Source organism: Linepithema humile, chromosome 6 (genome assembly GCF_040581485.1).
Source record: "Linepithema humile isolate Giens D197 chromosome 6, Lhum_UNIL_v1.0, whole genome shotgun sequence".
NCBI classification, from domain to species: domain Eukaryota; kingdom Metazoa; phylum Arthropoda; class Insecta; order Hymenoptera; family Formicidae; genus Linepithema; species Linepithema humile.
The window spans coordinates 16,761,688-16,788,318 of NC_090133.1; the positions used below are offsets into that span (position 1 = coordinate 16,761,688).

At 34.1% G+C, this 26,631-nt stretch overlaps 2 protein-coding genes across 6 annotated transcripts in view; both read right to left on the reverse strand.

The window, feature by feature from the left end:
• Nucleotides 1-4,292: 4,292 nt before the first annotated feature.
• On the reverse strand, nucleotides 4,293-21,938 carry LOC105676897 (CYFIP-related Rac1 interactor B). 3 transcript variants are annotated; one of them, XM_012375122.2, is made up of 7 exons: nucleotides 21,165-21,938; nucleotides 8,590-8,726; nucleotides 8,140-8,364; nucleotides 7,262-7,596; nucleotides 6,205-6,284; nucleotides 5,986-6,112; nucleotides 4,293-5,788 (listed from the first exon to the last, which is right to left on the reverse strand). In XM_012375122.2, exons 2-7 carry the CDS (start codon nucleotides 8,672-8,674, stop codon nucleotides 5,651-5,653), a joined length of 990 nt encoding a protein of 329 aa, XP_012230545.1. In that variant the 5' UTR covers nucleotides 8,675-8,726; nucleotides 21,165-21,938; the 3' UTR covers nucleotides 4,293-5,650. The 3 variants fall into 3 exon arrangements, with proteins under 3 accessions (XP_012230545.1, XP_067213434.1, XP_067213433.1); XM_067357333.1 differs by lacking the exon at nucleotides 21,165-21,938 and adding an exon at nucleotides 11,996-12,357; XM_067357332.1 differs by lacking the exon at nucleotides 21,165-21,938 and adding an exon at nucleotides 9,602-10,845.
• Nucleotides 21,939-25,331: 3,393 nt separating this feature from the next.
• LOC105676896 (tRNA dimethylallyltransferase) overlaps nucleotides 25,332-26,631 on the reverse strand; it is a 79,679-nt gene continuing 78,379 nt past the window's right edge. For 2 of the 3 annotated variants that reach the window (XM_012375119.2, XM_012375121.2), the window contains exons 7-9: nucleotides 26,308-26,421; nucleotides 25,959-26,144; nucleotides 25,332-25,593 (exon numbers count right to left, since the gene is read on the reverse strand). In XM_012375119.2, the coding sequence (XP_012230542.1) occupies nucleotides 25,459-25,593; nucleotides 25,959-26,144; nucleotides 26,308-26,421 (435 nt within the window). In that variant the 3' untranslated portion in view covers nucleotides 25,332-25,458. The remainder of the gene's footprint in view (nucleotides 25,594-25,958; nucleotides 26,145-26,307; nucleotides 26,422-26,631) is intronic. The other variant, XM_012375120.2, reaches the window with a different exon arrangement.

A 26,631-nucleotide genomic window follows, 5' to 3' on the forward strand; every position in this document is an offset into this window, starting at 1 on the left:
CTCCATCTCGCTTCGTCGTCGTAGGGGTAGCTCAGCTCGGAAAACGTACCCTTTTTCGCCCCATCTTCCTCTCTCACTCGCTCTTCGTGCTTCACCGCTGCTTGCCCCGTTCGCTCTACAAGCGGGATTTAAATATGCAAAGCGACTTTTTTTCCTTACCACGTCGACTTCTTCCCTTGTTTGGTCCGCCGCGCCCACATAATTACCGGGTGGCGGGAAAATAACGGACAAAAAACCGCGCGCGAGAGGAGCGAGCAAGCGGGACGCGGCGATGAGTTGAAAAAAGGATAAGAAAAAAAGCCGGGAGCGAAAAAAACCGATATCACAATTAGACCGGTCGCACCGAGGGGTGGTTACGTAATGTCTCGCACAAGGGTAGAAAGGGGTGGCACGATTTAACCGCGCGAGGGGAATTGTAAACTCCAGCATTATGTTCGCCCACTGAATACAGTTTTTTTTTTTTTTTTTTTATAGCAAATCAGTCGACGTAGTTGCTTCTTGTTACGGAAAACTTGTTCGAATATATTGGAAGATGAGTGAGAAAATTTTATTTACTATTTTTAGAGAGTCAAATATACTTTGCCACGTTTGTTGTGTAGAAATAACTAGAATAAATCAACAACGGTATATAAATAGATTAAACTTGTAAATGTATTACGTGGGAAATTTTGATAAAAACATGCGAGATGTTAAGATCCGATGTAGCGTTATATTTGACGTACGCGAAGAAATAGTCGTTCTTCGTAGTACGACAACTTTCGCTGCTTCCATTTATACTTCGAGATACTGTCGCCCTTCTTCCCTTCAAATTGTCGCTATTAAAAAAAAATCGCGATTCGTATCGCCGTAACTTTTGAGTGGCCGGCTCGAAAGGAGCGTTCCGTGCGAGGAATTAATGTACGAGGTGTGTCGCGCGGATTAGTCTCATTATTATTCCCGAGCGAGGCAACGTCGTGCCTCGGTATGGTAAAAAAAAAGGAAGAAAAAAACGTCTCGGAAGATTAACGAGCGAGCAGCCCTTATGAACCATCTCGACGCCTCGAAAACCGCGAGCGAGAGAGATGGGCGAGAGCGGGAGAGAAGAGTGAGCTGGAAAAGGAGGAAAAAAAAAGATGGATTGCGAGGAGGAATTGGATATCGCAATTAAACAGGCCGGCAACCTTACAAATTGGAGGTTGAATTTTTTTAGAACTGCCACCAGGCGTTACTGCAGCCCTTAAAATATCACGAACAGAGAAGTACGGAGTGAGCGGCGTAGAGCGGGCGCTCTCGCGGTACGGAAAAAAATCCATAGGGATCCCTCTGTTCATCTTTCTCGCTCCGCAACATCCAGTCCGAAAAAAAAGAGGGTCGCTGAAGCGGGTTGTGCGTGGCGGCAGGGGATAAGCGGAGGGGAAACATACAAGGGTGGTACTGATGGCGGTGGCGGTCGCGCTAAAGGCAAAACAAAAGCTAGGCGACATTCTCGGACGCCTTCGAAAAAATGGCCGTTCTTAGAGATTCCGGAAGGAATCGCAATTATTAATTCTAGCTATTCGCGATTTTTAGAACAAATTGGATGTTAAGCAATAAAAATGATAGATGATAGATTGTTTAGATTTTACACATATTTGCTGAAAAACGGAGAAAAAGCAATATACAGTAAAGAAATATTTTATTTATGAGTAGAACTATATATGTGATGACACACACATTAAAGAAATAATAGAAAATTTTTAATTTTAATAAGTCGCGATGATAATCAAACATTTAAGCATTGATATCTTCAAGAATAGATATGTGCCACTTACTTTGACAATTCGTAGTTTCTTTAAGTATTATAATTTTATATTTTAATATTTTTCATGAAAAAATGTGTATTCATTTAAAGCAAAATTATAATAAATTACACATATTTTCAATGCAAATCTGTATACTGCGAAAAATTTAAAGCGTTATATTTCAACAACGGTAATATTGAACCAATTGCCAATGGCAAAAATTTGCAGCTTTTATAACTTAATTATATTCTTTTAATGCATACATTATTTTATTTGAATATTATAAAGGTAATTAATTTCAAAATATTTTTTCAATTTATAACTATTTAATAGTATGCTATATTGCAAGATTAAAAAATGTTTTAATCAAACTTGGCGGAAACTCGATAATTAAAAATTTATCTTCATGGAAGCTCACATTTCTAATGAAAAAAAATCCATAAAGAGCGACCGCGCCCATCATATATAATAGATGGTCTCCCCTTCTCGGTCAACCTTCTCATCTCATCTCGCCAGTTCGACCAGCCTCCACCTTCCACTTTTATCCCTCTAGCCTCCCCCGAGCACCACCCACTCTAGCCCACTTTCAATCAATATTTAAAGAATTGCGCCTTAATAACCATCGTAATAGTGAGCTCCAGTTCTGATGCGCCACCTTCTATAAGAATTCTCATCTTTCTACATCGCTTATAGTACTCCTGATTTGTACGTATTACCAGTTGATAGTACAACAGTTCATAACACTAACAGAGGGAAACGTAAATTCTAAGAAACCTGAATTTACCCTGAATTCGAGATGTTTTTTGAGTAACTTACCTTTCTTCAGCTTACCTTCCTTCGGTACTGTTACCTGCATCAATTTTAGTTACCTTAGTGACATCTCAGTTCCGAGAAACTTGAACCACGTCGATACTTTTCGTGGATAACTTACCAATTTATGTTACCAATTTTATAATTGAAATTATGTAGCTGCACATCTAAAATATGAATATTAGTAAAGATTGAAAACTAAACTCAAAAATAATTTTTTTAATTATTAAAAATTTTGTGATGTCGATAATTTTCAATATGCAAGAGATATAATTTTACACACAGGTGTTTGAAATATTTATACAATATTTTCTTTACTCAATTATTAACTTTTGAAAATAATAGTTTTAAATTTATAGAAAATAGTAAATCACAAATTTTTTAACATAAAATTTCTTTATCAATTTATCGGTATTTTTTATCTCTTAATTTTGAATACTTTTTTTATAATAATTTCTTTCAGAAAATATAGTTTTACTTTATTTTTTTATTTGTCACTATGCAATAATAATTTTGTTGATACTTATTATATCAGTATTTTATTATCAAATATTTTTTATAACCAAACTACATAAAAAGTTGATTCTTTGGCTTTACATCAATTTCATATTTTTTTCTATAATGTTGCTTCAGTATATTATATTAAATTAAAGTTGTAAGAAAAAAATTATGAAAGTTATGAAAAAATTCTCTTGTTTTTCAAAGAATCAAGAAACATTGGAATGAAATGATGCATACTTGTAACCGCATATACTGATTGAAGTCATTAGTATCAACATTATAACCACATCCTGTTTTTCTATAACATAAGTTATTAATAGTAGTCGTTTTATAAAACAGTAATGCATGCAGGAAGGAAGTTTCTGGTGGAAATAGTCGTATAATGTTTATCGCGGTACACACATACGCGCATTTGCGGGAAAAGAAGTGATTCATCAGCAACCACTGAAATAATAACAAGCTTAATATGTTTGAAGGGCCTTCAATTTAATTCAAGTACAATCGTAATACGTGCAATAATAATAATTTTTGTGTTAATTGACATTGAATAATGTTTAGAAAATAAAACATACAATGAACGGTACGTAAAAATGACTCAATATTATGTCCATTATTTTTCTCTTAAAAATTATCAAGGCAATAATTCAGGACACTTGTCAGTGGAGTGCCAATGTAACAGTATAATATCTGCGGATATCGATTTATATTGTAACAATCTGTATATACAATCGTAAGTGTCTGAGGTTTGTTACTGACGAACGTTTCATGATAAATTTTTATATAAATTGTGTGAGAGATGTTTAGTTATGTAATACTTACACACAAATTTCCACATTATGGTCGGCAACCAGTCTTTAAGGTATTAATCTCTAAAATGCGCAAGGCGTTTCGTGCTGGACTTAGTTCGAAAATTACTGTAACTTTTCTCCGATATTTACGTTATTGTAAAAAGAACTCTGATATTTCTCACAAACCATTCTTTAGTATAACAGTAAAAATTTGCAAAATCTATTCGAAAACCGTTCCAAATTCTTGTTTGCAAATTCCGCAGAATCTTAAAAAAATCATATAGAAAATATAGTAACTCAAACATTTTACTGAATAGCACGGAAAATCAAATATTGTTATATTAATCGTTAAAATTGTTAAAATTGAATAACTTTCTAGTTTGGAAAAGTATAAAAAACAGAAGGATAATTAATTATAATAAACCAAAAATTATATTTAAAGTTTTAATGCTTAAGATAAAAAAAATCCGTGACAAAATCTTGATGCAAGACTTAAGTCTGCAACTTAAATCGGTTTTGTGTGTTCAGTTGCACATGTTTTGCGGACATAAAAGTACAACAAATTGTCGCGCTATGATTGTTATGTTTGTACGTGAATTTCTGGATTGATACATAAATAATGACGTAGTGCCGCCGACATATATCGCGATACGTGCGAATTCGCTGGTCAGTATAAATAGAACTTTCATAGGATCATTTAGGATCATGAGAATACTAATGATACAATCATAATAATAATAGTAATAATAAATCACATCTAAGTTCTCTCGCAACTTTACTATACGCTAAAAGCACATCTTTGGTTCTTTTATTTTTCAAATATATATATATAAGAAAAGCCTACAAAATGATTTTAGATTAATAATGAAAACCCAGATCGCACAATAATATCGATACTTTCCAAATATAGGTGAAAATATAGGTTTTTACCGATCAAATGAGATTATCAACTCGATGATCCGGTAATATACGACTCCGCGACTTACAGTACCTCACAATCTCACAATTCATCCTCTCGCCCGCCCATTCAACAAAGAAAACAAGAGCTAAAGATCTCCATATCCATAACGTGATTAAAGCTCTCTTCGTAACATCTTCAAATTCCACAATCCACGTTATCCTAAATATGCTATATGATATGCTCTAATTAACGTCTTATCCCGTCGGGGCGGAAATCATGTAAAATAAACGGCTTTGGTTGGAACACCGCACCAAGGAAAATATCGCTATGCGCAATAATCTGGTTTTATAAGAATCAATTTCTATTTGACTTTTTCTACGATAAAAAAAAAATACAAACGTTGTAAACTAAAAATCCGCGCAGTTCGTCAATGGGAAAGATTAATGCCAATGAATGTTCCACAAAAATGCTTGGAATATTTATGACAATACGACAATGTTGCAAAATAATCGTTTCATAATAATAATCACATACATAGACTTTTGTGAAGACGGTAGGAAAATAAAAGGAATATGCAACGATCGATCGTTTTGTCGAGCGTTGCGTTGCCATGTGTCACTCAATGACTGTTGTTCAAAGACTTCAAGTATCTCGCGGCAGTTTTCGGGCAGCTTTTGACGTGACTCCAAGGACACGCGTGTGGTCCACCGGGCCGGATGCGTGCGGATAGGAAGCGCCTGAGGTCACGCTTTGTATGCAAGTGAACGATCCTTGGGCCTTCGCGCGAAGCTACAAAGACGGTCGTTAGAGACGACCATTCGAGAAGTTTGTGCAGAGAAGTGCGGCCGATGGTCTCAACTTCTGATGCAGCAGCCGCGTTGCTTCGGTAATCATGCGGCCAGCAGGTTTTTTATATTTTTTGGTGTGTTCTCCTCATTCAAGTGCTTCGTAGTGTAGCGAAGGGCATTCAGGAGACCCTCGCTCTTACAAGGCGGTTGATCCTTTAATAGTTTCACACAGCCTTTGACCTGTTCAGAGATACGTAAAATTATTGCAAATATTGATAAAATGACATTCTCATTTTTGCAAGTTATATAATATTTATTATCCAGTAGATGCAATAATGAAATTAATTGAAATAATTAGTACGACGCACATTAAAAACACCTGTCGATTGCGCTAAAATTAATTTACTGAAAAGTTTGATGCATTTTTCTATACTTACATCCACGTTCGAACCCTTTACAAAGGCACCTTGGGGATGTACATGATCGTAGAGGATCACTAGACCTACCATAACTCTTAAAACAAAGAGTTGGGTCTCCTCTCGTTGGAATTGCGCCAACAGATTCCTGAGAAAAGATATTTCCCGAATTAGCTTAGAAGAAATTCCTAATATCTTGAGGCAAAGTTCTCTTTGCATTCCGATGAAAATAGTACTCACGGATTTTCCAGCATACGAAGACACACTTTTGCCATTGTACCAAGTGTTTCTGTAATATTCTCTCTCGCTATATCTTCGTTCTAAAAAGAATATTTTACGAATTAGAAATGTATCATTGAAAACGACAGTTTCTATTTCTAAATCTTTTTACGAACATTTTTTATATAATTTTCGTTCTTTAATACATTTTTATTGCAGAGTTTGTTTTTCAAAAACATACCGTAAACATATTTTTGTTTTGTACAAACCAAAAACATTACTCAGTTTTTTATTAGACTTATTACTTTGTTATCGATTTTAATTAATAGCTCGCGCATATATCGGATTACTCGTCATGTCACGTTTATTTGTCTCGTCGATGTAGAGCTCGGGTAATTTAAATCGTCAGTCAGAGAATACCTGTCAATTTTCTGCTTCAGCAAACTCATTATTCTCATCGACAAATTTTTCTGTCCGTCTGGCCATTATATTTCATGCCGATCACGTAACGCGGTTGTCATCGCGATGAACACAAGTAAAACCCGATAATCCATTGCATTGGAAAAATATATTTGTGTCAAGGTAATCAGTACACAAAACTTGATTAAAAATTTTGTTAAGCGAATGAAACAAATGTTGCTTTGTCATACACTTTATCAATCTTTTTAATTTTACGTTGTTGAATTTGAAAGTCTTATAATTATTAATACAAATGTTAAAATTATATATATATATATATATATATATATATATATATATATTAGCTAACGGTTTTATATTTGCGATTTTTGAGAAGATTTATATATTGGAATTTATTATATTCGAATTTATATAGTAAAAAGAAATAATAATTTTATAGATATCTTGTATAGTTTGGGAAGAAATAGAGGATTACTTTTTAATTGAAGGGGTAATCGGAATAATTAATCAGAATAAGGGATCGACATCGAGAAGGCCTGGATAACCGCAGAATTTCACCTAATTGCGATCAGTTAGTATCTGGCCGGATCAATAATTGTCTGAGCTACAATAGGAGGTCGTGCGGACGAGAACAATGTCGAGAGGCTATACCACTTACGTCTATCAAGAAAGTAATGGTCGCGTGACTCAGAACTCGAAGCATGGGTGTCGCGTGGGCGTAGAACAAGGACATTCGGTTGGCGAGCTCGTTTCCGACGACTAGGTCCTTCTCGGCGTTATCCTGATGCGCCAGTGTCGCTCTTGTCAACGTTCTTCGATAATAGCTGAAGTCGTTCTGTATCGCCGGCGTTTTCATTTTATGTTCGTCGAACTTCAATACAAATTCCAGTATCTCTGCCAATTGCTTGACTAAAGCCTGCTGCGTCTCTAAATGCTGGGTCGGCGAAAGATTTCCCGAGCATAATTGTCCCAGAATTTTCGGCACGACCCTTTCTGCATTTGTGAATAAATAACAAAAATTTATTATATGGAACCAAACATCAAAATTAATGCAAAACAGATTAGTTATTTTATTAACAAAACGTGCAGCAATTAATTGTTTAAGTAACGCGTAATATAATTGACAAATAAAAATGTTTAATAATCAAAAACTAATTTCTGATCAATCATTAATATGAATAATTTAAGACTGTTTGTAATAATTTTTGTCAACATTTACACGAATAAAATATAAACAATGCATATTTAATATCAATGCTGCTGTGCCTTTGCAATAACTTTTTTGCAAAAACATGCATTAAAAATAATAAAAGTTAGAAATTGCCATTTTTAAATGTCTTTTCTGCGCGCATATTTCCAATAACCATCGATACTTAACATAATTAAAAACTCAAGCTACCGGCGTGGCTGAAAGCAATTTGCTGGTGTAGGTTGAAGTTTTGCCAATATTCACGCCGATATCGAGTTTACGAGAAACAAAGTATAAGTTAGTATTTATAGAAAATTATTATCGTTAATATGATTAATGAAGCGTACCGAGTTCCAAAGAAAACTCGTAGAATCGTTTGAGTTTCGCGACAAGGGGTGCTACGGTTAAGTAAGCTTTTCGTTGACATTCCTCCGTGGGCGCCGAAATCGCCTCCCTAATTTCTTTCCCGGCTCCTTTGTAACATTGTATCTCCTCCAAAATGGATTCTGAATTTTTCAGCACTCTCTGCACCGCCTCGAATGTCTCACGTTCGAGATCCGAGGGTTGTGCGTCTGAAAACAGACGATATAGAACAAATTAGTAAACGTAGCACAAAATAGAAATCATTAAAACATATATTTTTTTATTGTATAAAATTTATTATGTATTTATTCTATAAAGGAGATATTTAAGTATGTTTGATGAAAGATCGGATGAAAAAAATATTAATATGGAAAGAGACAGTGTTAAGAATTAATACGTCAAGTTTCCATGAATAGTAATTGATGTCAACTTACTTTCAAAATCTAAGAAGACGTCGTACTTTTGAGGCGTGCAACAGGTAGACTCGTCTCGAGCCAAAAGACTCAAAAGCTTGCCCATCGTAAGTGTACAGCTTCTTTCGACGAGGGTCACTTTATAACGCGAAAAGCATCTGCAAGTCGAAGTAATACAATTTACATAACGCAAATTTACGTGATACGAACAAGAAATAAAAATTTAACGATGTAAATTTCAATACAACTGCTAAATATAAAGGATGTTTCAAGATGCTTTCTTTAACCGAAACTGCTTTGATCAATTTCACAATTCGTGACTCAAGTGATATTGAGGGCAAAACAAACGTCTCTTTGCGCTTCTTGAATTGCAATTACGTAACAAACTTTATCGTTTCACTCAACGTTACACTATTACAATTTTCCACTTAATTCAAATGTATTGTTTCGGCATTTGAATTTCAAGATTTAATATTGAACGTTAAAACGTGCTTTCTTCCGAATTTTCCTTTGCCGAAACCCGATTCGAAAAATTTGATAAAAAAGTTTTCACTGAAATTAAATTTAACAATTCTCGAACATCCCACATATCAGAACCATTCCAACACAGTCCATACACAAATGTTTTTTTTTTTTTTTTTTTTTTTTTGCTAAAAACACATCGAAGGGAGGTTGCAGAATTATATTTCGCAGATAAAATAAACTGCCAGGTTTATCCGAGATTAATTTAAACAGCGAACACGGAGTACGTTTGCAGTATCCCTGTTCAAGCACCAACTGACGAGTGGTAACTTGTCTCCAGTGCGAGACTACAATGAAATTGAAATTTCTGGCCGGAGTCTGAGTCTATATATTCGCTCGGTACATACATCGAACCATTAATTTCAAACGAACGACACACGCGCATGCCTGGGATTAACGCGTATTCCTATCGATACCGCAGAACAAATGGATTCTTCGAAATCGTCAGCGAGGGGGATGAATCCTCTCGTTGATCAATTTCGGCGAACGCAAACGACTCCGATGACCTCACCTGAATCGTTCGCGAAGGGGTTCCATGCGGTCGTTCGCGTTCGACGAGGACACCGAGATACAAACGATGACTCACGTGGGAACGTCGCGATCGAGTTTTACGCCGCAAGGATCCGACGAGCGAGACACGTCCGAGAAGACTAAGCTCGTTTTTGTCACTTGCGCACACGATTGGCTTTACGGTTGCTAAAATTGCGAATGGCGGGATTCCGTTGTACCGGCGAATGGCCATGTTATTTTCGGACCGAAAGTACATTTCGCGCTCGTCATCTCCGGTCGCCGAGCATCTCTCGGTCCTTTTCTTCGCGAAGAGGTGACTATATATATACACTATTGAAATTTGGTTTTCGATTTGCAGTATTTATAGCGATCTACGAGTCAAATTTAACAACCGACATTATTTAGAAAAGCAGTTTTAAAAAAGACTTGATTTCTAATGAAAAAAGAAGTTGGTATATCATTTCATCAGAACTTTTATTATAAATGTTAATTAAAAATTTACATATAGACGATTCTGTATGTAAAAGAAAGATGAATTTTGAGATAAATAATTTTTCAAATGTATATCTCCGAAAAGAATTGATTAAGAAATTTTAATATGTGATTACATTACGTCAATGTTAAAAGATATACAAGTTAAAGATTAATATAAAGAGAATAAATTTTCCAGCTGTTATTCTTTTACATAAAAGTAATATTTTTATAAAAGATAATTTATTGTCATAATAATATCCAACTCGTTGTTGAACTGTTAACAGTGTCAATTAATAGCACATTATACCAACAACCACAGGCAATATCAATGTGCAACGTAAATAGCTGAACCGAGCTGCATTGCGAAATAAATGTTTGCATTTGACATTCCTCTCATGCTCTCTAGTGCGGAATATTTGAAACAAGTAACATACGTATATTTGCGATATATTCATGTATGAAATTATTTATGCTTTATTAGTGTCTCCTTTTTTACAGCCCGTATTTGATAAGTCTGATAAAAAATTTATGTATTTAAGATATTAACAATCTATCGTAAACATTAACGTATCAATCTGATAATAATTATTGCAATTTAGTCATAAAGTAAGAAGACAATTTAATCGTTAATGATGAAAAAAACTCGTGCTTATTTCAGAAATTTAAGATATACTAAATATGCGATAATTATCATTTTTAATGTTAATATTGACAGAGTTATTTCTGTCCCAAATTCTTGAAATAAAAATAACTAAGTTTATCAAAATTTTAGTTATGAAATTTCAAAAACATACAAACTCATATGGAAAAACTCATAATATCTTTAACTTCAGTATTTTCAACTCAAGTTTTATTTGATATTCTATTTATTTACACTTTTACTAATATTAATTAAAGCCTTCGCATTTATCACGTCATTATTTCTGTCGATAAAAGAAGTTTAATCTTTTCGGTCGTAATACAGAATATTACTTATCCTGAAAATGGTTGCAAAACCTTGATTACCTTACGATTGTAAAAAGTTAATTTTACAGTGAAGATAGAATCTTATTAATGCGCTCGCTTATTTGTCTTTGAAATTTTATTGCACGTGGCTTTTAATGTATGATTAATTCATATTCAGCCTTCATATTCCTTCAGTAATAAACAAAAGGCGATAGAAACCATTTAACTGAAGAGAAACAATTTATGTCGTAATTAAAAGGCATTCTGCTGAAAAGAGTCGCATTGCTGCAAAGTTTCAAAGTACCGACGCATTGCAATTAAAAACGTATAATGCACTTGCTGCATGGTTCATTGAACTGTCCACAAGTTCCGTGATATTTTCTCATCTCACCTACCTACACTAATATTCACAATGAAAGCATTGCGTGTACGCGAATCCCAACCTAACGCGAACGGTGCTTTCGCATACCACTGCAGTAAAACAACAAATCCAACTTATCCAAAAAGATCTCCCAGTACTCGATGCCAAAACTCCCACGTATTCGCAAACAATGAAAAACAGAGTTCAAAGAACTTTGCACACTAGAAACTTCAAACGTTTCGCTGATTGAATCATGATCAATAAAACGACGAAATCGACACGTAATTTCTGTCGTATAAATCTTTGGATTGTATTACAACATTTTGAAGATTTTAACCTTTAAAAAACATCACATTTTAATTTTAATGAATAGACAATCGATGATAATTATAGATCAATTTTCCAACAGACAGATGTTTAAATAAATCAGACTTGAGCTCGGTTTAATTAACGTTGGCTACATTTAATTTTCATTCTCTTCATCTTTCAGCTTTCGGTGTCAGAACTGAATGGAAATGAAGGATTAGTTTAATTATATTTTAAATTAACCAACGTAAACAAGAACAGTCGCTAGTAGCATTAAGAAACGATATCACTGGATCAAAAAATATTTACAGTATCACAATTAGACGAGAGATCGTTGTGATATCCGTTTGACCGCCGTCTACTTTCGGTAAGCGGCGGAACGGAGCGGCAGGCTCGCCGTAGGAACTCGAGTCGGAAAATCCTGTGGCAGGATTTTACGAGGATACGCCGAAGATCCGGAGCGGCATTAGTCGCGTGACGTTGGACGCGCTCACCGTCGCGGAATCGCGGCGTAATCGGGAACGACGACGCGCACGACACATGACGCCGACAGGTGCAACGTCGAACGAGACGCCGATGCGTCACGGGGTCAACGAGCAGGCGAGGCGAGTGCAACAACTGTCATTCGGCGACCGGCCATGTTGTGTAGAGGTCGGGGGGTTGATCGCGCTAGGCGCGCGAGTCCTTTCCTTATTTGGTAAAACGGCGGCGGTGGTGGCACGCTCGTGCGCGCGGAAAATCGATGGGGGGTTGCTTCGCGATAAGAGCGGCGAGATGGCGCTGAACAAAGGATTGCCGAATATATATCGAAACTCGCTTGTATAAATTTAGAAGCGCTAAAGATAAACCGAAAAAGGAGATTGACTGACATAGAAAGATTCGTTCAGTGCAAACAAAATCAATCTCTCTCTGATAAATGTACGAATAAAGATTGGATCAATAATATAGTTGGAAAAAGAATTGCGATTGAAATGTTACGAAGATTTCCAATATCGATATCAAGACATATTTTAGACGTTATCAATGCGAACGTGGAGTTATCTCCCCATCACGATAAGTAACGGAATTTATTTAGAGAGCTATTTTTCTGCTGAATTTTTGTTAGTTTTTATATAGAAGTAACTTTGCTAACTATAAACATACTTGCATGCATTCTGACATTAAGTTAAAAAATTTAATTAAATTTTTCCACTAAATGAATAATTATGGATGTTGTAAAAAACACACACGTAGAAAATATGTTTCTTTTTTTAACTTCCTTTGTGGCATTAAATATGATTTTTTTCAAAATACTAAAAAAGCGTTTTAAAAAAGTTGTTTTTTATTGTGGCACGTGTTAAAGAATATATCGTAAAATTTATATTTTATCTTAAAAGTAAATTATTTTATACAATTTTAACAGATAAAACAATTTTATTTAATTGAAAATGCAAACACTGCATGTGTTTTTTGCGCCTTTTTTTTGCACCAATCATCGATGATAGCTCTGAAGGCAAGAATTGTTTTAATTAATTTCATAATTTTTTTATTTTAATGTCAGAGTGCACATACGTCCTCGATTTTAATTTTGCAACAAAATTATGCGCGCTCCAAGCATATTTAATTATTGCCAAAAACCTAGCAAATATTCAGAGATGTATCAAACGAGCATCGATCTTAATAATGCAGTATATTGCAATCGCTTTTGCGTAATCAAATTTTTGACATGAAAGAAATAACATACAATTTATGACAAGTAACGTAATAAAAGGAATGTAATGAAGCATTCAGAACCCCATTTTCACATTTCATCAATCTAGCGCATGCAATGGATTGATTCGCTGTTCGAAAGAATTGGCAATCCTCGCAATACTATTATATCACGCGATGAGATTGATACACGTGCGGGAAATGGATATATACACTATCTGCCACTACTACTAGTCGATACCACGTGTCTCATATTATTATTATCAGTACTATTACTACGCTCTCTTCACGGACCAACGGGGTGACGTCGGCGTCACGTAAGGGCGACCGACGTCGCTCAGGGTGGACCGAATCACCCGGGGGAGCTAATCGAATTAGTATTCGCGTCGCTCGGCATCGCGGTGGGTCGCATCGATGCTTTTGTGGGTCAACGCTCGTCGCGTAAACAGACGTTTCTACGTGGCCAGCTTCGATTTTTCAGATCGAATTCCGTGAAAAATGACATCCCGTGACGGTTAACTTCTTCGCTGCAAGCGATGGCTTCCATTTCTTTCATTCAACAGTGAGAAATATGCAGATAACTTTTATAGATGAAACCTAGCATCTCAAGAAACTGCCAAAGAGAAAAATCGCTAGAAAAAAGTATATGATAATGGTTCGACTTATAAATATCTTTACATTTATATAAAGGAACAGATAAATGACATCGATTAGCTATTTATTCGCTCTGTCTGCCTTCGCAATGTTTATTTAAGATACACAGTAGTTATTGTTGGTTCTTCTTGCATTTGTGTTTCCAGGACATTGATTTTTCAAAAATGTCTTTAATCGATAATAGTTAAAACCAGGTCTCGATTATTTTTATGAGTAATCCTTAATAATAACTGAACGACTTGACGTTTTTGTGCTTTTAAAAAAGATTTGAAGACTTATTTCTCAGTTATTGTGAATATTACTCCATTTGAGTGTTACAAGAACAAAAAGTTTAGTGAAAGGCGTTCTTCTTTCTCGTGCGATTAAACGTCAGCTTTGCTTTTTAAGACACTTTATTTGAATATCGCATACTTCAACGCATATTTTAACGTCCATTTTAAATATATTCCGATAAATTTAGCAAATCTCTTCAAAGCGCCGGTGATTTAATCGGCAAATATGCCATAAGCTCATTATGCATAATCCGTCATACATATTTGCTATGACGTGTGTTCACGATTGCAATGGGCGGGTTTAAATGTCGTTGCGGCGACGAGATTTTTGCACCTCTTTCAATATCGCGATTGGATAATCGTCGGAAATTGTGGGCGAGGATAATCGACACCTATTAAAGGCCTTTTTGTGCATCAATTCCAGCAAATCAATTGAGATCTCCCCATCAGCGTACACAACCCTCCAGCTTAACCTCCCGCGCATCTGCGATGCGACGCAATAATTTTGTGAACTTAAGATCCCCCTGTACTTCGTGTCTATTATGAGCTGCGATGCAGTTGTCTAATTTACAATTCCCGATAACATTAAACGCAAAATTCAAAATTAGAGATCAAATTTGATAGAAATGCAAGAGTTGTGATATTCCACTGAAAATAAAAACTTAGCATGTATTGCTGTTTTAACAATTATCGACAAGTTATTCGAAAAGATGCAACAAATTCATTATATAAATGTACATACGCGCTTGCACAACAAAAAGTAATTAGTTCCGTCATATGAAACAAATATAAAAAAAGAAGACATCATTTTTTTTGCCAAAGTGCTTCAGCATGTGCATGATACAAATGTCGTCATGCTTTGCAAAAAAAATCTTTAACGACACGGTTGTGTCTACAATATGTAGTGTCGCGGAGAAAAGAGTCTGGCCGTGTCCTTTTAAAGACGATGTATCAGGGTTGAAGGTATTTCCATATTCCACCTTTATCATGTTAATGAGGTTTGTGTTAATTAGAACTTCGATAACGGTATTAATTACAATATGTTAAGAATAAGGAAAATTGCAACTTAATTAATGTTGATCGATTTGATTTCTAAAGCATTATTTGCCATTTAATATTCAGTCGTTTGTAACACAAAACTGTCAAACTTAGAATTTAGCTTATAGTATTTCGAATGTGAAAAGAGCGTATGATTTTTTAAAATTATACTTAGAAAATATAAATAAATAACAAAAAGTAAAAAGTATATTTTCATCATTTTGATGAATCAAATTTATTGAGAATTTAAAGTTATTTGTTTGCTCCAAAACAAAAAATTGGTTTATTTATTCCATTTATTGCCTTCAATTAAATTATTTTAATTACCAATTTCGCTAAATAATTTATTATTTACGGCTACTCGCACAGAAATTATTTTTCCACGTCGGCCAGATGAAAATTGATGCGGCCCTGACAAGCGTGTCCTAACATCAGCATGTATTAGCGCGCTTAATATGGCAAGTGTGCGTACGGCTTAAATGTCATCGAGGCAAAGAGACGCTCGGTGCGACTACGAGGACACGACGCTTCGTTAAATCGTAGACACGCGCGCGACATGTTGTAAGCAAGCCTTTGCGGACGACATAAGCGTTGGTTTCCAGCTTCCCCCATGTGACCCTGCCCTCTTTAACAATGTAGCGAACTTTATCGAAGTAAACGATCGAGCGAAGATCCAACGATCTCCAGCCGGAGATGAGAATTCGATACGACCGATAAATAAGGGACGAAGGGTGTCCGCGTGATGAAGTAACCAACTTTCCAGAAGAGAAAAATCAGGAAAAGCGATATCAAGTCTAAACGAGAGTGGTGGTGCGCTTTAGTTTGCTGAAAAAGCAATTACACAGCTTATGAGAACTCAAGATAGGAATTTGAGTTCCAGGAGACATCGTAACCCACTTTCGGCGGTGATTTCAAAGACCGCCTGCCGTTACAGGAGTAGACCGTCGGAAAGAATCTCCTCGAGAATATTTTCAAAGAAAAGTCATTACGAGCATGTTGCTGATAAGCATAAAATGTAGATAAAGATAAGACGAGATTGCAAAAAGGAAGAGAACTATTCCGCTTCCACGTAAGACCGGCAATCGAGAGGTTTATCGAGGCACAAAGATTTCTTTGATATTTTCAATAATGAATTTAAAGGGATTTGTCGATGTCGCGTTTTTTTTATTTTGTTCGACTTTTTTATTCTTCGCTATTATGCGACTTAACCGCATCTTCAACCGATGAGAAATTCTCTCACGTCCATTACATCACGACGACAATTACATAGTTCCTTTCTTCTAGCTGTTGAAACTTAACAATAATGAGAACGAGAATGGCAAAGTCAGCGAGAAAATGTTCAGAAACTGCCAATTAATTAGAGAAACATGCGCTTCGCGAAATTAAATGTGCGAGAAAAATGTACATTGTTTGTGAAGTTAATGATATAATGCAGCTTTATTGTTTTTCACGATTGCGATTAATAGTTTACTTTCTACAATTATATAATACCCTTAGCAGGTTTGTAATAATTTAACACGGATTAAAGGTTCAACTTATAGCATTTTTATATTATACAAAATAGTTTTTATTTTTTGCCATTTTTGAGAAATAAATGTACGCAGCATTGCAGTTATTAAGAACTGAATTTAGACGAGACATTTTTCTGAATGCTTACGCCACTGGCCAGGCAGGGGGGATATCGTCATATCCCGGACGAAGACAGGAAACCTCCAAGTAAAATTCCCCTCCGGTCGTACGCGCGTATGCGTCAACAAGCATCGGCGTACGTTTGATTGTGAATGAAAGCAGAAAAGAAACGATCGACGAGCGAAAGCGGAGTGATGAGCACAGTGAAAATCGCGCGATCAACATGAGTGAATATTTTTCATTATCGACGAGAAGAGTGAATACGCTAAATGAGATCGAGATCCAAAATATTTCATTTAAATATTTGATGAAAGTGTTTATTGAAATCATTTACTGCGTAATTTTTGCAATTATTTTTATTTATTTAGATATATGATATATTAATTATTAGACTTTGTATTTGGAGTGAAAACCAGGAAGGGAATATGTTAGAATCTGAAATATCGTAGATATATATCACAGCAAGCATTAATTGTCATTTTAGTACCAATCTACAGTCACATAACCGTCTTAAGCATGAAAGCAGTATATTACGGGCACGCTAGGATTGACCTAGAAAAATCGAAAATTGCAACACAAAGCGGATTCGTAATTGGAGCAAATGGCCCATATGGCATTATAAAATGTTAAAGGCCTGTGAGTGCACGCACAGTCGCTGCGGTCTAATTTCACGTACATATATACGTACACAAGTGCATTTAGATTCCAGGGACACGGTATCCATTTCAGTTCTCTTAACATTTGGCGCATGACATATAGCCGATAGCTGCTTTATTCTATAACTACGTAAGTTAAGAGATAACGTAACATAGATAACATAGGAGTAGATAAAACATTCTTTCATTTTAAATCTTACAATTATATACAATCTATTAATGAAATATTTACAGTATATAACAAAAAGTATTGTAAATTTTTTTATTAATAGATTGTTTCTAATTGTAAAATGTGAAGCAAAAGAATATTTGCTGTTCACTCCTTTATGTATGCCAATATTTTACGAAAAAAATATTTTTGTTATATATAAAAATAAAACGAATATTCGAATTATTTTGTTCAAGCTGAAAAATCTATTTTTCAAAATATTTTAATTAAGTTTTTTTTTTTTTTTTTTTTTTTTTTTTTTTTTTTATTATTATTGAATAATAACACCACATCTCGTGTGCTTCACATTTAAATAAAACTACCAATTCGTACAGTTATCAAAAGTTCGTTGCTTTAGTTTTTTGAATTGTGCACAAGAATTCTTGTGCCCGACAGATATAAATCACAGGACATACGTTTAGAAGCGTTTTCCAATATTTGCCGATAGTATTCTTCGGGATCAACAAGTTCGTCGATTACTACGCGTCAATGCATTAATCTCACAGAGTTTGATTTTTTGAGAGCTTTCGAAACTGTCGAGTTGTCCGTTTTTTCTATTCGCCCGTCAATCATTGGTTATCGTGATACATATAATATCTTGACGCATAATACATATATTGTATTATTATATTTTCTAAGACAAGAATTAAAAGAACATGTATAGCAGAATTAAAAAAATTTTTTACAACTATTTAAACCAAAATATAAAAAAAGCAAAATGTATCTAAAAATGAGTTCAACTCTTTAAAGCTATAAATTACACATTTTTATCTTAACTTTTTAAATTATTATAAATTAATACATTTTTTGTGTTATTTATCCACTTACGTACATTATTTTAGACTTCTATATATTTTTCTAATATAACAATTTTACGTTAATTTTATTATATCTGAGGTTAAAGCTTTATATTACTCTACAAGATATAAGATACTATTTCATTTAGCAGAAAATTTAATACCCAGCAGAAATTCAGCGACCTCGACAGTAAGTTCAGAGAATCGATTTTCGCGAGACATATATACGATGCGAAATTTTCGATGATACCAGCCGATCGATGAAGCACGCCATTAGTAGTTGATGAACCTATGCTTATGCTTCACCCTTTACGTCCTAGCGAACGATCGAGTGACCTACTTGTTACTTATCGACAGGTGGCACTACGCTCTAATTAACGGCAAAAACCAATACAGTAATTAAGTAAATTACTATCCACTTTTGATCAATAAATAAATGTGTGAAAAAATCGGCTTTTAAAATGTTCAGAGATTTATCTGATGTACTTTACAGAATTAAATTTTAATCAAGAATTAAGATCTTCAGACAGATTTTGAAGTCCGACTTTTGCATCAATGTGAATTAATAATTAAATTTATTTTACTTGAATTGATGACAAAACGCATACAAAAGTAATGAAAAATGTAACATCTTAAATAAAACAGTGATGAATACATGACATCCGCCGTCGTCATAGTTACATTTGCGTTTGACGTATTATTGACGATTATGCGCCCAATGCGGTTTCCAAGTTCAAACCACGACGCAGGAAAGTGAGCTAACAAAATAATCGTTCTGCTATTCGGCATTGCCGGTGATATTAATCGTTGTGGCAGACAGAATTGCGCTGCAAACAACGCACGGCCTTGTTCAAATTATTCTACTCGTTTCGAGTTTCACGGTTTTCTTCGTAACATGATGAAAAGCCTGTGAAAGCGACAATCACGCTCGTTACTCGATGCAAAGCTCGCTTTTTCGCACACTAATAAACGCACAAAAGGATTCTCACGCTATCGGCAATTATAAGTGTTACTGTGTTAAAAAAATAAAACTGCTGATATGACAGAGGTTCGCCAGTGATACTGATTATGTGAGAGTCGCATAATGTGCGTGCATGCCACGCATTGCATTCGCGCGAAAATTAATTCGTCGAGATATCACAGCACGACTGACCGCAAGAAATTGTGATAAATAAGCGAATGCACATAAATTTTGTTTTATCGTATAAATTAAACGTTTCTTGCGATGCACATTCTTTCACTAGTTCTCGAGCACTTTATTTTAGATAACTAGATTTTTATCGAAACAAAGTGCTCTCCATTAAGTTAATATGTCAATAAATTAATTATTTGTCTATTTAGATTAACCAAATTTCTTCTATTATTACATAGAAATCGTCTTATGTTTATATTAATGTTTAATAATAAAATTAATGGTTAATAACTGGATGTTAATGACATAATAAATCTTAAAACTTATAATGTTTCTCGATTTAAAGCAATAGAGCAAACAAGCAAAGCTTTAGTATAATTTTTTTTAATGAAATGACAAAGGGGCCTTTCTCTTTTTAAATTGCAAATTTCTCCAAGGCGATATACAGAAAAACTCGAAGAAGATTCCTTTCGCTTATCGGTATGTTATGAGGCTGAAATCTGCAATTTCATGCGAACCAAGCATAACGACTTCTTTTGCTTTCGTGCTTTATCCCTTGCGTGTTAAAAACGAACGTGTTAGAATTTACCTCTATGTGAAAATTAATTCCACGAAGGTCCGTTGCACACACAAATCTAGTAAATCGCTAAATATGCAGAAACTGCAGAACTAAAGAGCGATACGTCATCAAATAGACCGTGTGCGAATCATTCAAGTGAAGATTATGCGATCAAGTAACGTGTTGACTGCTATCTAGAGGTGCAATTTCGAGGTCGTGAATCATTTCCTGTATTTGTTATTACGTTACTTGAAATTAAACAAATGACATTGAAAAGCTTTAATTGGACATATAGAAGTGGCTTTTATACCGATAATTGATAAAACTGCTCCAGCGTTACTTTTTATGTTGAGCATATTAAGAATAATGGTATGCATTAAGAGTATTTATTATGTAGAGGATAAAACACATTACGTATCTTTTTTAAGATTGAAACTAAAAGTTTGGTGAGAGGTTACCGTGATAACAAAGCGATAAAAGTGTGATCCGCATTTAAATCAAATCTATAAGACGCGCATTGAATAAAAGCAAGAAAAATTTTAAACAAATTATTTTATTTCACTTCTTAAATTAATCTGTTGCAATTTTGTATTAATTTTCAGTTAAGAATAATATCTAATACGAGCAGATTGAGAAAATGTTTAATTAAAAACTTGAAATAAACAAGTAAAATTTAAGGAGGAATTTGTGTTAAGTATATTATCTTTGCATGTAATTACATCACATTTCCGTTGAAATCAGAACATATCTCAATCATAACAATTAAAATACAAACGTTCGTTCCAAGCAACAAGCTCCGAGGAATTCACAGAGGACACATGATGCATGAAAAAATTTTATTTACCATCTAACGAAGCGAAACGAGTCGTGGCATCACTTAATGATCGAATTATTAAACGGATGGGGCGCGATGAGACTTGGAGTGCCACTGAGCGCCGTTCATATCGTTCTTCTTAGCTGGTTAATATGCACTTCCGGTGCCACAGAACAGGAACTCCGGTATTGACACTTCTCGAAAAGGACGATTTTTCCCCCCGTATGAAAGGATTTTGGTGTTATACTGCAGTAGATAACGTTTATCACACGCACAGACCACAATGTGCTCGTAATAATGATTTCCTTGTGTCCGCTACGCAACAGTCAACTTTATCTTCTCCTTCAAATGTTTATTCAAACGTCCGCGAGCGTGTTTAAAAATTGTCGATCACACTTGACGGATCATGCTCGCGATAGAGCTCGATCGTATCGATCCACCGCTCGACTGCACTTTTTCCTCGAAGAAGAAACTTCAGTAATTAAATGGAAATAATTTTCTATACTTTTGAAATAAATTTCTCCTCATAAGACAAACTTTGAAAGATATTTTTTCAAACTTTAACAAGACGTATTTAATTGAACTGGCGCTCGATGAAGGACGAGTTCGAGAAGGCGCGTCACAACTTTGCCAAACTTTTAAATGAACGGCGGGGATGCACCCTTCGTGACGAAGCGCGGCAATAGATTTCTCAAAAATACAACACAATAAGTTTGATGCCAGCTCGCGACGCGACGAACGGCACGGCACGACTCTCGCGAAGGTTGTTACACGACTGTCAAAGCGGCGGCATGGAGCAAACGCCGAGACAGTTTCGCTCGGAGCGACCAGTCAGCTAGACGCCCCCACTCTCGAAGTCACGTCACTACCTCCCGCGGTGTGGATTCATCACCAATTGTAATACACGCTGTCAGAAATTCGCAATTGTAGAGAAAATTTAACGCAGATGCAGCATCAGAAGCTACAGTTGCATTTAATGAAATGATGGTAATCATAGTAAGTCGATTTATAAAGTTTTATTAAAGAAATTGCATCTGTCTTTCTTCTCGAATATAATTGCATTATTGGAATATTGTACAATTTATTATAATTTTTCACGATCTATGCGTATATTTTAAAGAAGAGCCAATAATATTTTTCAACATGGTTCTTCATCAACACTAATTATTATAGAAATCATAATAATCACTTTATGTATTTATATTATAAATGTTTATTTTTATTTTATTTTTATTATGTAATATATTTTGAATTTTATTATAAAATTAATTGCGTTTAATATTATGTAGAATTGCTACAGATTATTAACACTAAAAACATTGCAGAATATTTATATTTCCGGGAAATCTAAATTCTGTTTTAATGAAAGAAAAGATAAACTAATTTCTTCTATTTGTGTATTTTTTTTTATTTTTATTCTTAAATAGAATAAATTAAATTATTCTTAAATAGAATCGGGTTCAGATTTATCGCTGTGGAATTTTTTTTCACGCTATCAGAATGATCAAACTTTCGCTTTTACTCCAAGTGGAACAGTTAGTTCCTATTAATTGCTTACATAAATTATAGATAAAACAGAAAGTGTGTGTAGAAATGCGTGTAAAATTTTTAAAGATTAATTTAGATATGTTTTATTTTAAAAGACACATACGACATTATTGATTCATTCAAATTCATTACTCAAATTTTATGCTTGTATATTTTATACAATTATTTTTTTCCGAGAAATGCATTTATATATTCTTCTCTCTCTTGTTTCATATCAAACTTATACAAATAATTATTAATATCATATCGCTCATCGCGCATCATCCTGTTTACCTTCTATTGCTTAATGCTTGTTTTTTTTAATCGCTTATCGATTTTGATCTACTTATCAGAACGTATCACGTAACTATATTAACAAACCAGAAGAGAGCGTCAAGGATAAGAATCGTACGTCAGAAGGGCAATGACTCATGAAACAGCAACCGTGAAGCTGGTTGTCCAGCTGGCGCGTAAATGCCGACACATGTTCTCGTCAGGTGCATACAGCAACGCGTGAATTCGTTCGTTGTGCGTCAAAAGAAACGGTTACGAATGCTGCAAAATTTAAAAACAATGCAGTCTTACAAAAATATCTATTTAAGAGAAAATATAAATATTTATAAAATTGCGTATTACGCAATATGTGGAAATGCATAAACTTCATTACGTGTAATTTTTGTAATAAATTTATTGCGTGCATCTAGAAAGTCAAGTATATTATACATCTTACTCTGCTTTTTCAATATAAATTATTATAATAGATTATCACAGTAACCAAACCTATGTAACCTTGTGTTGTTTATTACCAGCATAATTTATCCAATGATTAGCAAAAAATGGGTGCAAGGTGAGCAACTTAACGATTTATTGCAAGACGCGTGCGAATAACGGCGCGTTCTTTTTGTTCTTTAACTTTATGAATCATGCATATAGAAGAGAATATAGCAAACGAATCATTATTTCGTGCGACTCACCTTGTTGCATATCGTTGCTTTGTGCAAAAACGAACCTGCCGCTGAACTTTGACGCCTATTTCGTTTCTATTCTAATTTATACAATCAAACTTTGTCTGCGTGAAAAAATGTCGAATAAGATCAAGTGTCAAAAATCTCTATTTACGTTATTTTTTGCACATCAGAAAATCCGCAAAAAACAATTTCATGCGAATAGTTTATTCGTCATACGCGAAATAAAAATTCTTCTATGAAGGTTAGATTTCACTGTCGAATAAATATTTGATTAGGACAGAATCTCTGGCAGAGATCTGGAATTGTTAAACTTACGCATGTTCCGGCTATCAGTTGCGAAAGATGTACTTTCAGAAATCCACATTCCATTTGCAAACCGGGAGAAATGAATAAGTCGCTTCCTACTCGAAAGTACTTTTCCAACATGCATCAGCGACCTGCCTTAATGCAACGTGCATATGTAATAGCGATTAGTGCATACCGGGGTACAATGACTCGGTAAACGGCGAACCGCACGCAACCGATGCATGCGTCTTCTCGACACACGTCGCGTGACAGTAAATTTACTTGCGTACGCTAAAAAAATGTTTGCTCTCGTATTTCTGACTAGCATTGTCAGCAAAAAAATCCGACGCTTAAAAAAATCATGGATATTGTGGTAATGAACGGTTTGAAAAAAAAAATTATAAATAGAAATTTGGAGTTAAAGTTTCAAGATGAATTTGAAGTTGATATAAAAGTTGTATTATAAAAATGATTTGAAGACAAGTTTTATGAAGATATCTATTCAATTATTAATATCACAATCTATAATTTTATATTTTACCTTATCTCTGAAAGTATATTGTCGCGAACAGTTTTATATATATAACAATAATTTTCTGATTACTACGAAATACGATCTTTCGCTACATAAAGTGCATTTACGCTTCAGTTAAAAAAAAAGAAACAAATTTAGCAGTGCTTTAATATATCGCAGAAAATTATTCGCAGAAAATTATTATTATTATGTAATATCTCGTCGTTATTCGCGTTTATTATTATTAGACAGGCGGAAGAAATTTATCCACATGAATTAACTGCGCGCGTGACAATAGTTGAAAGAGAATCTTTTCACAATTCGACGGGGTACAATTGGCAATGTACGTGTGGGTTGTATTATGCTTCATTCGTATTGTTCACTTGATGCAAACTACACATAACTGATTACTAATTTATATAATTCTTATAATACATTTATATATACATTTATATATACATAATTCTTATAATATAATTCTTTGCATACATCAGAACCAGTTTATGTTAAAAAATATTCATTAAAAAAAAATATTTATTACTCAATTATAAAACAACTCTTATGAAATTATTTATTTAATAAATGATTTATGATTAACTATTTTTTTACTATTTAGCTCTCTTCAATTATTTTTATACTTTGATAATCGTGAAACTTTATCCTGGATCTTTAATACAACACCCATCGTCGGCGAATTGGCTTGTGAATATATCATTAAGAAATAAGTTAGTAACTAGAGATTAACTTCTAATTATCGTCAGAAAATAAGTTACTGATTAGAAATGCAATAGAAATTTTTTCTACCAATAACTGGTCAAAAAGGCAACAGTAACAATCTTGTAGCATCACTTTTCTTCTTACCAACGGTTGGCAATCGAGATTTCTTGAATTAAAGGTGCGAGATTATTTTTTTATATATATTTACATTGACGATTGTCAGCAAAATATACAATGTTAGCAAATAATCATAATTTCGATATAAACACAAGAACAAATGTTTGCGCATTGTTTATATAGAAATTGATATCTGTCACAAGTTTGTCATTTTCTTAGATTTTTGAGTATTTTCCGCTTCCTTTTTCTTCTTTTTCAACATTCTCATATGCTTTGCACCTTTCAAATGAGCTTGCCATTGATCCTCTTCGATAAATATTCTGTTGCACACCTGAAATACATAAAAACTTTTTTATTTTAAGAATTATATAAAAGCACTTATATAATACAATCTTATAACAAAATATTAATACTTATCTTATACTTAATAGTAATAGTAATCTTATACAAAAAATTAATAAAGTCTGAATCATATAACTTAATCACAATTTTCAGCTTATTTTAAAAGTAATATAATTAAAAACTTTAATTAAATGTCAATATCGCTTATGTGACATTTTGTTGAATATAAAAAAAGCAAAACTTTTAGAAATACTATAAAAATATATTTAAAAAATTATACAATAATATATAAGCTAGTTTGATCTTATGATGCATCAGGGAATTAATTACTGAAGTAAATTTTTCATAAATTACCTCGCAATAATTATATATGTTTGTACTGCTATCAGTGATCTTTTGGTTTTCGATGTTTTCATTCAACGGTCGTTGTTCAGGTTTTTCACCTCGCAATATTGCGGAAACGATCGCTGCTGCAGGTTCTAAGACGCAACAGTCCCACTTCGTCACGTCAGTGCAATCCAAAGAATAAACAGGGGGGACCTGAAAAAAAAAACAAAACCAAATATATGATATATTCAATTTAGACTTGTGTATTTCGCGGGAAAAATGATTGGCAGTGGATAGATTGAGTTATTTCAATCGAATTGCTATTTATAGTGTGAGCACGTTTATTATTAAAAACGAACTAAGCCAAATAAATTACCTGTCGATCACTCCGCCGAATCAGTCTATTCATAACCCACTGCTCTTGCCTTTTCGCGTATCTCTTAGTGACGAGTTTTAAATAATCCACTCCTTGTTGCAGTAATTTTTTTCCCTGTACAAAAATTTAATATTTAGACAGCTATCGATCTTTCTTTATCAATTAACTATACATTATATAAATTTCACATTTTAATTATATTTCAAATATTTTCTTTTTAATATATAAAATGATTTATCTAGAGCTGTAATGCAATTTTCGCTAAACAACTTTGACAACTTTCTTTACAACTGCACCGGAAATACAGTGTTAGCAAACGATTTG